Source organism: Bombus fervidus, chromosome 6 (genome assembly GCF_041682495.2).
Source record: "Bombus fervidus isolate BK054 chromosome 6, iyBomFerv1, whole genome shotgun sequence".
NCBI lineage: Eukaryota > Metazoa > Arthropoda > Insecta > Hymenoptera > Apidae > Bombus > Bombus fervidus.
The window spans coordinates 11,586,644-11,598,533 of NC_091522.1; the positions used below are offsets into that span (position 1 = coordinate 11,586,644).

General features: G+C 31.9%; 2 protein-coding genes across 2 annotated transcripts in view; one reads left to right on the forward strand and one right to left on the reverse strand.

Moving 5' to 3' along the window:
• The window catches only part of LOC139988400 (uncharacterized), a 61,640-nt gene that overhangs the window by 4,011 nt on the left and 45,739 nt on the right, over positions 1 to 11,890 (reverse strand).
• LOC139988558 (baculoviral IAP repeat-containing protein 7-B-like) lies at positions 8,120 to 9,513 on the forward strand. The gene is made up of 3 exons (XM_072006146.1): positions 8,120 to 9,037; positions 9,120 to 9,204; positions 9,338 to 9,513. The coding sequence occupies exons 1-3, from the start codon at positions 8,120 to 8,122 to the stop codon at positions 9,511 to 9,513; spliced, it is 1,179 nt and encodes a 392-aa protein (XP_071862247.1).

Here is an 11,890-nt window from a genome sequence, read left to right on the forward strand (position 1 = left end):
TATGGGTTTGCGTGGATCGGGCCGGCGTAAGGTAGGTTCAGCGCTTTCGCCGGAATCCGTGCCCGCGTTTTGAAAGGCATCGCGGTCTACGAAAATTAGCCAATTAAAAAACACCTATTTTGATTAACTTTTTACAGAATGATGATACCATTAACAGGTGCAAGACATTTTTTTAGTAGCGATGATTTAGTTTGAAGGAATGACAAAAATCATCAATGTTCAGTGTAATTCCATGGTCCTCATATCGTGGAATGTTTTCCACTCAATTGTATTGAAGAAAAATTCATTTCGGGTAATGAAGGTTCCACATAGATTTAATGTTTAGAATAATAGCTGAATTTACTCAGGAGAGATAAAGCTATTAAGAAACGCACCCATTATTATAGAATCGTTATAAATAGAAAGATTTTTCTTTTGAAATTCTATTTCCGGTTTACTTAGGAATTAGAAACATACAGCAAGATATAACAAAAATGGAAAATTTAGAACGTTCATTTGTGGCACTAAGAATCTTTGGTGCCTAAGGCGCATAAAATGCATGATGCTAGAGAAAGATAAAGAAAAATCAGAAAAACATGCGAAATGAGGGTAAACGGATACCGTAAATGCGCCGCTACATTGAACACGAATATAATCACGTGCTAGAGACATTCAATAATGAGAATGGTCACTCATTTTAGCAATTTGAGGATTGTTAGTAACAAAACATAGGCATCGTCAATTTTAATGGTTTTACTTTGTCGATACTTTTTTTTGCATTTGTCAAACGAGAACGTTCTCCTCGATATTTTTCAAGATTTTACTGCTTTTCAAGCTAAGTGTATTACTTTAAGTAATATCTTTAATCTTCGTTTTTACTATCATCTAGTGCATACGCAATTAACAATTTTAGTGGCAAATTATAGTATATTGTTGCAAAAACGTAAGGAACATTTGCGAAAAGTGACAAAGACGATATATGATTGCGATGTATATATAATATGATATGATAGATAAAATATAATATAACATAATGCTACAACGTCTTATTATTCGCATCGCGAGAGAACTTTATCTCAAAATAAATTTATAAAATGTTACAAACGGTTGAATTTTCCTGCAGAAACCCTGTGTGAGATGTTTCACATATTAAACAAATTGCGTACTTATTTGGAAAAATACTTTTATTATAATCCGCGGTGATGAATACCGAGGCCGTGTATACTCTTCCGTTATTTATTAAAATTAAACACAGAATAAATACTTGCGGTTTTAGACAATTCTATTAATCTAAAAAATAAATTTTTATCATTTATCCTAGCAGCAATGCAAAATGGTGTAATATCATCATTCAGAGATTTCAATAGTGCCGACGGACATGCTTCATATATAGTTTCAAACGTATCTTTATTTATTGCAGCTGCCAATCCAAAAACAGACATGCCTACAAACGAACAGAAATAAAGAATTTACTGATATAACAACATTATATATTTTCACACAATACATTAATTGTTTACCTAAATCAGTTGATATATGATATGATATATGATATATCAGTTGAAATATGATATGATAGATAAAATATAATACAACATAATGCTACAGCGTCTTATTATTCTCATCGCGCGAGAACTTTATCGAAAAATAAATATATAAAATGTTACAAACTGTTAAATTTTCCTACAGAAACCCTGTGTGAGATGTTTTCACATATTGAAAAAATTGTATACTTATTTGGAAAAATAATTTTATTATCCTCGGTGACGAATACCGAGGCCGTGTATACTCTACCGTTATTTATTAAAATTAAACACAGAATAATAATAAGTATTATAATAATAATAACTTATAATAATAAGTAACAGTTTTTACTGATATTTTAAACAACGTGTTAATATTGCCAAGTAAAAACGAAGCAATTAAGAATTCTTTGAAAAGTGGCAATGTTTCCGAAAGTGAGTAAGAGATACATTTTCTCGCTGTATTATGCGGCCGTGGCTTATTCAACCAATGATAATACAGTACAGTACAATATAGTAAGGAGCGGAGCATCAATGACATTTGATTGGTCGATAACTTTCGCATTCTGCACAGTGCCTTATAGTGGGATGAAGGAGTAGTGTGGTAGGGATAAGTATATAAATAGGCACTAGCAGCAGGGTTGAATATTCAAGGTTCAGTATTCCTCTAAGAGTGGAGTGGTTTGTGTGGCTCGTTCGTACGATAGTGCAGATTACATTTAACAATATAAAATATACAAGAACAGGATATTAAATCTTTGTCAAGATTCTATTTGAAGATTTGGTGAGCTGTTGTAGCGGTACGTAAACATCTCATATTCGTAAGTTTTGTCTGGAATATATTTCTGTTTGATCAATTGTACACGTATAATATTTCTCGAAAATAAGTTAACTAAAAACGTTTTATCATTTATAAGCCAAAATATCGTAGCGAAAGAATTTATGTAGATTGTAGAGAAAGTTTCGGGATCCTTTAAACGCTTCAAATATCAAATAAAATCGGTGTAATTCTTCAAAGACAATTTTTAACTTTTACGCTAAAATACACGGAACTGAGATTACTTTGATAATATCGGCTTGTTACAATTACTAGATATTTTAATTTCTTTTTTTTTTTTAAATAGGTTTGATAACTCTACAAGTAACAATAAGGGCAAAATGTTTACCTTATACAACATGCTATTCAGGCAAACACAATATGAAGAAAGGTCAGACGGTTCAACTCCGCCTAATGATACAACTCCGCCTAATGATACAACTCCGCCTAATGATACAACTCCGCCTAATGATACAACTCCGCCTAATGATACAACTCCGCCTAATGATACAACTCCGCCTAATGATTCAACTCCGCCTGATGATTCAACTCCGCCTGATGATTCAACTTCGTCTGATGTTTCAACTTCGTCTGATGTTTCAACTTCGTCTGATGATTTAGATGATTCAGATGATTCAAATTCGTCGGATGATTTTGGAACAGAGTTATCTTTGAGGCCGTCAATTCGAAAAAGTGTCGTGAGGCGCTCGACGTTGTCAGTACCACAAAGGTTGCCGCCACCGGTGCAAAGGATTAATATAGTGTCGCCGATTCTATCGAAGAAGCGTTGCATTCGAAAACATTATGTTGATTTTCGTTTTGAAGCAGCAAGACGTTCTAGTTTTCAAAACTGGCCTGTATCTTTCATTGACCCTGCTAGTCTTGCAGCAGCAGGATTCTATTATATAGGCAAAATGGATAAAGTCAAATGTTTTGCGTGTCGGGTGGTGGTAAGTCACTGGGTAAGGGGCTGTACTCCCATACAAGTTCACGAGATATGGTCTCCAGAGTGCAAATTTGTCCGCAATGAATATTGCAACAATGTACCAATTAGAGCAGATCCTGATAAATATCTACGGATGAAACAAAGAAATAGAAATATATTTTGCCCTTTTGGTTTACTATATAAAGATTCATTTAATTTTACTGACCATCTATTTTTAAGATATGGACAAACACCGACGGCATATCAACTTAGCCGTTTGGGATTAAAAAAAGTTATGAAACCAGCAAATTTGGATTATGCTAGTTATGAATCCAGATTAAATTCATTCGAATCATGGCCTGAATATGTAGCACCGCTAATTAAAGTATTAGCCAAAGCAGGCTTCCACTACACCGGAATAAATGATTTTGCTATGTGTTATCATTGTGGAATTATTATAGGAAATTTGAATTCAACTCATGACCCATGGTATCTACATGCAAAAACGTCTGCTTATTGTTATTATTTAATAACAGTACGGGGCTGGCAATATGTTAATAGTGTAACACGTAGAAAATTATATGCAGCTTCAGCAGAAGTAAGTAGAAAACTTAAACCCTGAACCATATGTATAATTAATAATTCCAATATATACTTATGTACATTATATTTATTTCAGGCACCGATACGAACTACAGTTAGCAGACGTGTGAGATCCACTATGATGAAAAATGAAACTAACGAGATGACTCTCGTTGAAAAACTTGGTAAGTAATAAAAATAAAAAAAAAAATTGATCATAAATTCTTTAATTTGTATGAAATCCGTATACGTATAATAAATTTTATTATATATTATATCTAAATATACTGTTTACCATTTTAGCTGCTCTGGAGGAAAAAAATCGAGCATTGAAAAATGCTCGATTGTGTAAAGTTTGCACGCAACGAGAAGCAACGACTACGTTTCTACCTTGCGGACATTTAATAACTTGCACGTATTGCTCTCATGCTTTTGAAAAATGCATAATTTGCAAAAGAAAAATTAAAGCACAAATTCGTACATATTTTCCTTAATGCATGCACATATATATATAAATATATATAATTATGTACATATATTTTAATTACCTGGAGTTTGTGGTAAACGGCTACAGATATGCAAAGATATTTCATTTGATATATTGAGCTACACAGAATATTTAATAATTTCTGTTCAATAGTCGTAAATAAAATCTATTCTCCATTGTATACAGAAACCTTTAAGTATAAAATCAAGTAATGCATTACCAAAGGACAGAGGATTAAGTACGTATCTTAAGGAAAAGGGTAATATTATCTCACAATTAGAATTTTCCGATAAATATATAGATGGATTGACAGAAGATGTGAATAATGATATAGCATTAAGAACGCAATTAACTAAAATTCATCAAATTCATAATGTACAATTTCATGAAAATATGAGGGCAAAATTAAACAAGGATGTAAAAGAAAATCAAAGTGGTACTAAGATAATAATATACCTTTACAAATACCTAAAAATTGTAATTACTTGTGTTACGTCGCACGAGATGGTCCGTGCGACGTCCCTCACGGTCAGGCCGCCGAGGGACACTGACCCGCAATAGACCCAAGGAACCACCATAAATCACATCTGTTAGTTATTCAACTCTATTCACACAAATATCTTCGGTTTATGGATGGTCCCTTAAACGGTCCTTCGGTTTCTTGCACGCTCTTACTGATTACGGAGAAAGCAGACGTGCTCAGCGAAATAGCTGGTTTTTCCCCAGGAACAAGGACATCCATGAGCCATATCTGCAGGAGACTTTCTCCTTGTACTTTGTTTCTTAACATTGGCTAGAACCAATGGGCATCGCAGATCGTTACCCTCACTTTTATACCAAAAGGTGCGAACAACGAATCTGCGTTCTTAGTTCAAAAAGGGTACACTCACATCGAGCTTTCTTCCTAAATAGTACGAGACGGGTCTATTACTGTTCTAACTCTTCTCGGGCAGTCAAGTTCACTGTTCTAACAACCCTCGGGCAGTCAAGTTCTCGGTGCTCTGTCTGTCAAATCGATCAACCTTCGGGTGAATCACTGTGCTTTCCGACACGACGAAGTCAAACAATTTCTGTCGACGCAATAATTATTGTAGGCTAGTGTAAATAAATGTCTATATATTATATAACTGTAGATTCCAGTTATATTCAAAACCAAACACCCCTATTATCCCAAATGAAATAAGGGGATCGCCCTGCTCGTGGTGTCGATTCGTATAATTGTAACGGGAATTTACGACTCCCGTTGACGCGCTTCAACGCGATCGCGTCTCCCCGCGACTGGACGAATAAACAGTACTTATTAATAAAGTATAATCACACATCAAGAATACAACAATTTTACAGCCATTTCGTATGTAAATGTATGTAAATGTATCATATACAATATATAATTATTATTATAATATATAATTAAATATAATTAATAAAAAGTTATAAATTCTTTTTGTATCGCTGATTTTTTATGATCACTTCCAAAATACCTTTCCCGTCAGCTTCATTTTTTATACCAATTTCAATTAAATCTTCATACAATACAGTTAAAATATCATATTTAGTTTGTATATAATATAGAGTAATAACTAATGTACCTCTGCAAAGCTAGTTGGCTTACGTTCTTTCTACTTTTTGAACAAGTTAGCATTTCTTCACCTTCATCTGCATCTACAAATAATTGTTTATCTTTTGTTTCATCTTTTATATTCAAATTAATTTCCTCATTATGTTTATTTTGTGTAAAATATATATTTGGAGAAGTAGGTAACAGTTCGTTCAGATTGCAAGTCAAGGTGGGTGAAATTAAACTACTCTGAACACTTTCTGAAAGATTTGTCTCTATACTTAATGCACAAGGTTTTAAAAGTTCTTTTGGATCTTTTATGACATTGTTCTTACAGTTGACATTATTGCACATTGTAGTATCAAATGTAACTATCAGTATCTTATGAACTTCTAATGGAGACTTATTACTATTATTTTTATTTACTAATTTGGAAAGATTTAAACAGTCCTTGTTATCTGGTTTATTTTCTGTAAGAATGTTATCGGAGTTATTATTCCAATAATCTTCTGTGTTAAAATATTTTGCCAAATTTTTTATTTCTGGTACTATTGACTGCTTCATCATACAGTAAGTATAGTCATCTATTTGAAAATCGATGATAAAAATGAATAAAAACTCTGCCAGCAATATTATGTATCGTTATCGTATCAATTTTAAACAAAATGTAATATCTTACTACTTTATGAAACATTAAATCCTAACTCTATTAATCTAAAAAATAAATTTTTATCATTTATCATAGCAGCAATGCAAAATGGTGTAATATCATCATTCAGAGATTTCAATAGTGCTGACGGACATGCTTCATATATAGTTTCAAACGTATCTTTACTTATTGCAGCTGCCAATCCAAAAGCAGACATGCCTACAAACGAACAGAAATAAAGAATTTACTGATATAACAACATTATATATTTTCACACAATACATTAATTGTTTACCTAAATCAGTTGATATATGATATGATATATGATATGATATATGATATATCAGTTGAAATATGATATGATAGATAAAATATAATACAACATAATGCTACAGCGTCTTATTATTCGCATCGCGCGAGAACTTTATCGAAAAATAAATTTATAAAATGTTACAAACGGTTAAATTTTCCTACAGAAACCCTGTGTGAGATGTTTTTACATATTAAACAAATTGCGTACTTATTTGTAAAAATAATTTTAGTATAATCCGCGGTGATTAATACCGAGGCCGTGTATACTCTACACTAAACTCTACACTAAACATAGAATAAATACTTGAGATTTTAGATAATACGGTTTACGACCGTAATTATGCTACCAGTAAACTTTGTAGTCACGTATACCCAGGTATACGATTAGTTAAAGAATTACCTTCGATCCTTAAAGTGCATAGCATTATATTTACTTACGATTGTACACACCAAACCGATGAAACACCTACATCGATTAAAAGTTGACGAAAATGGAAAATCTGAAACATAACGATATGAAAATTCCGTAACAGTTTTTACTAATATTTTAAACAACGTGTCAATATTGACAAGTAAAAACGAAGCAATTAAGAATTCTTTTCTCGCTGAATCATGCGGCGATGATTCATTCAACCAATGATAGTACGGTCTGTAGAGTACTTTACAGTAAGGGGCGGAGCATCAATGACATTTGACTGGTCGACAACTTTCACTCTCTGCACAGTGCCTTGTAGTGGGGGGAAGGAGTAAAGTGGTAGGAATAACATATGTAGGAAATAGCAACAAACTTTAGTACTACTCTGACAGTGGAATAGTTTGTGTGGTTCGCTCGTACGAGAGTCCAATATTAGAAAACTTAACAATATAAAATATACAAGAACAGGATATTAAATCTTTGTCAAGATTCTATTTGAAGAGTTGGTGAGCTGTTGTAGCGGTACATAAACATCTCATACTCGTAAGTTTTGTCTGGAATATATTTCTGTTTGATCAATTGTACACGTATAATATTTCTCGAAAATAAGTTAACTAAAAACGTTTTACCATTTATAAGTATCGTAGCGAAAGAATTTATGTAGATTGTAGACATAGTTTCGGGATCATTTAAATGCTTCAAATATCAAATAAAATCGTTGTAATTCTTCAAAGACAATTTTTAACCTTTGCGCTAAAACACACGGAATTGAGATTACTTCGATAATATCGGCTTGTTACAATTACTAGATATTTCAATTTCTTTTTTTTTTAAATAGGTTTCAATACACTTCAAGTAACAACTTGGATAAAATGATTTCTATAATAAAATTGCGATATTTGATGGAGCAAGATTCAGAATCTTCAGAAAATGAAGAATCACTGCCTATTCCTTCGACCTTGGTAGATGATTTAAATTCGTTGATTGATTCAACTTCGTCGGTTGATTTTGTGTTAGCGGTTGATTCAATATCGCCGGTTCCATCCACGTCAAGTGGTATCCAAGAAAATTATGATGATTTTCGTTTTGAAGCAGCAAGACGTTCAAGTTTTCAAAACTGGCCTGTATCTTCCATTGACCCTGCCAGTCTTGCAGCTGCAGGACTGTACTATACGGGAGAAATGGACATAGTCCGTTGTTTTGAATGTCAATTGGAGATAAGCCAATGGTCAGAGGGTTATCCTCCCATGCTAATTCATGAGTTGTATTCTTCAGACTGCAAATTTGTTCGCAATGAACATTGTAATAATGTACCAATTGGAGCAGATCCTGATAAATATCTACGGATAAAACAAAGAAATAGAAATACATCTTGCCCTTATGGTTTACTATATAAAGAATCATTTGATTTTAAAGAACATCGGTTTTTAAGATATAAACGAAACCCAACGGCATATGACCTTAGCCGTTTGGGACTAAAAATAGTTAAAAAACCAGAAAATTTGGATTATGCTAGTTACCAAACTAGATTAGATTCATTCACAACATGGCCCACATATATGACACAGACACGAGAACAATTAGCCGAAGCGGGCTTCTATTATAGCGGAATAAATGATATCACCATCTGTTACCACTGTGGAATTCAAATAGGAAGCTGGAGAATAGAAGAAGACGTATGGGTACAACATGCGAACTTGTCTCCAGGCTGTCCTTATTTATTAACAATACGGGGGACAGAATATGTTAATAAAGTAACAGGCCAAGAGTTATATGAAATTTCTGAACAAGTAAGTAGGAAAACTTACAGCCTGAACCATATGTATAATTAATAATTCCAATATATACTTATGTACATTATATTTATTTCAGGCACCGATACAAGCTACAGATGAAAATCACGAGAGATCCCATACTGAAAATGAAACAAATGAGATGACTCTCGTCGAGAAACTTGGTAAGTAATAAAAATAAAAAAAAAAATTGATCATAAATTCTTTAATTTGTATGAAGTCCGTATACGTATAATAAATTTTATTATATATTATATTTAAATATACTGTTTACTATTTTAGCTGCTCTGAAGCAAGAAAACAAGAAATTGATAGATGCTCGTTTATGTAATGTTTGCTCGGAACGAGAAGCAATGATTACGTTTTTGCCTTGTGGACATTTAGTAACGTGCCAGTCTTGCTCTCGTGCTTTTGAAAATTGCATAATTTGTAGAAAACAAATTAAAGCACTAAGTCATACATATTTTGCTTAATGCATGCACATATATGTATATATATATATAATTATGTACATATATAAATTAGCATATTCATATCTCTTATATGATTATACTTTATAATTTTTTAAAAATGACGAACACGCATTAAAATGTGTGATACTGTGTACAGTTAAATTAAGTGTATATATCAGGAAATGACAAAATATTATACTTTTAGTACTATTTCTACAGTAATTTGTAAATAGAAACATAATATTAAACGAATCAAATACATTTTTTCTGTATATCTTTTAATTTTTTGTATTTTAAGTGTTACTTAATTAACCATTAATTTGAATTATATATCTTATCTTATCTGAATAAAGTTAATTTTTTCCGGATATAACTAATTGTTCTTTGTTTTATTTCCCCTATTCCCCTATTGTTAGTAAAATGAAACTGTATTATACATATATATATATATATTTCAAATCATAAAAATCGTAGCTTACATTTTCTTTTATTATACTTAGTCGTCCTGTTTTCTATTCGTTAAACAATGCCAATTAAAAGACAATCTAATTTTTATATTGATAACACTTCGAAGTTTTAATGCAAAGAACTTGTTAGTTAGAAATGGTCATCTATACGGACCAACTGAATGATGGATAGAAGCAATATGACGTCAAAGTAACGTGTAAAAATGGCCGTAAAATATCCAAAGTATGCTCAATTTTACATAGTCATGACTTTTAAACCAGTAGATTCCCCGCCTTAAAACTTCTATTTTCGCATTCTACACGTCGAAAATTAGAAAATTAGAAAAATTGCAAGAGAAGGTCAATAATTTTTGGTATCTTAAAAAAAATCTGAGAGAGAGTGCGATACCTCGACACTTGGCACCATGGTCGTATGTATGTCGTAGAGCACTATCTCTGTCCTTCAGCATGATCAACTCACCTGTAAGATCGCGCTATCCATCTCTATCATTCTATGGGAGAACTACATGGTGTCGATGATAACTATTTATGTAAGTACATAGTAATTAATTCGTTCGTTACCGAATACGCTATGCATAGTGTTGAAATTTGAATTGCGCGGCGTTTACTTCAAATGGCTTGAAGTTACGAATATACAACATAATTGAACATTACTGAACCGTTGTGTTACATATGAATCTGGCCTTATATTTAGCGATATCAATATGCAATTTAGAATCGAAATTTGAAATCACGTTCACATATCTGAAATGCCAAATACATCTATATATTGGTGAAAAATTCGATGCCAGTACTATAGCAAGGAGTGAATAAGAATTCAAAATACAGGAAATACACTATTGAAAAACTTTGTTTAGTCGTTAAAAATCACAATAAATTAAAAGGTTTTCATTCAGCCATGCAAGGTTATTAAAAAATGTTTTGTTTTCTAAGGGAGAATTTCAAGCAAGTCTCTATTAAAAAAGCTATGCTTACATCTTAACATGTAGTTACCTTCAATTTTTCGCGCACTTTATGGAACAAAGCGGTTCAACGATTCGTACCAACATACATAATATAAACTCCTCAGTAACTGCTAAGTAAGATAATACGTTGGTAATAGAAAAAGAGTCGTCTTTTTACTTAACAAGAATTTAAATTTCTTTTAAATATGAAAAGTTTAGATGTTTCACATACAAGTTTAATTTTAATGTAATTGAGAATAAAGCTTCTTCATAAGAATCATATTTCAAATACTACTACAACTTTTAGAATGTTAAATGTTGGCTATTCATTCGAAAATACGTTTTTGAAAAATTGTTAGTATAAATTGGATCTACAAGAACATAAAATAATTATGAATAGCAAGCAATTATATATAATGGATGCTTGTGAACCAAAAAAAAAAGAACAATCGGTTCTGTACGCTTTATTTCCGGAAATGAGTAACCTATGTTGTGCAATTTGCGAAATTGATTTTGTTGAAGTTCATGATCCATATTTATTTATATTTTACTAACAATAAAATTTTAGATTACTTATTCATTTTATATCTGACGTTGTTGCTTCACCAGTAATGGGTACAGAAGGATATATATTTGTTATAACGCATAAACAATTTTCTGAAACTGGTAGATTGGACAAAATTTTGAGAAATTTTAAACTGGTCGCGTATTCACGAGACAAATCTTTAATGACTCTAAATATATGATTTCAATGATAAACTGGTTTTTATTTCTGTAAGTATCGCGAGGATTAAGATCAGTTACTACAGAAGTTTATAAAAGTTGTCTTAGGTATACGATACAAACTAAGATAGATACTATGTGGAATAAAGTTGATGATTATTTTGTTCAAGGAAAAAATTTTTATAACTTTATAGAAGGAACTAGAGCATTAAAATTAGATATACTTATAGGGGGCAATACAAATATTTAATTTTGTTCCTCTTA

Excerpts from the sequence above, each read along its gene's own strand:
- LOC139988558 (XM_072006146.1), top strand. The coding sequence starts at position 8,120 with ATGATTTCTATAATAAAATTGCGATATTTGATGGAGCAAGATTCAGAA. Across the intron at positions 9,038-9,119 it reads TATATGAAATTTCTGAACAA|GCACCGATACAAGCTACAGA; the intron begins GTAAGTAGGAAA and ends TATTTATTTCAG. Across the intron at positions 9,205-9,337 it reads GACTCTCGTCGAGAAACTTG|AAAACAAGAAATTGATAGAT; the intron begins GTAAGTAATAAA and ends CTCTGAAGCAAG.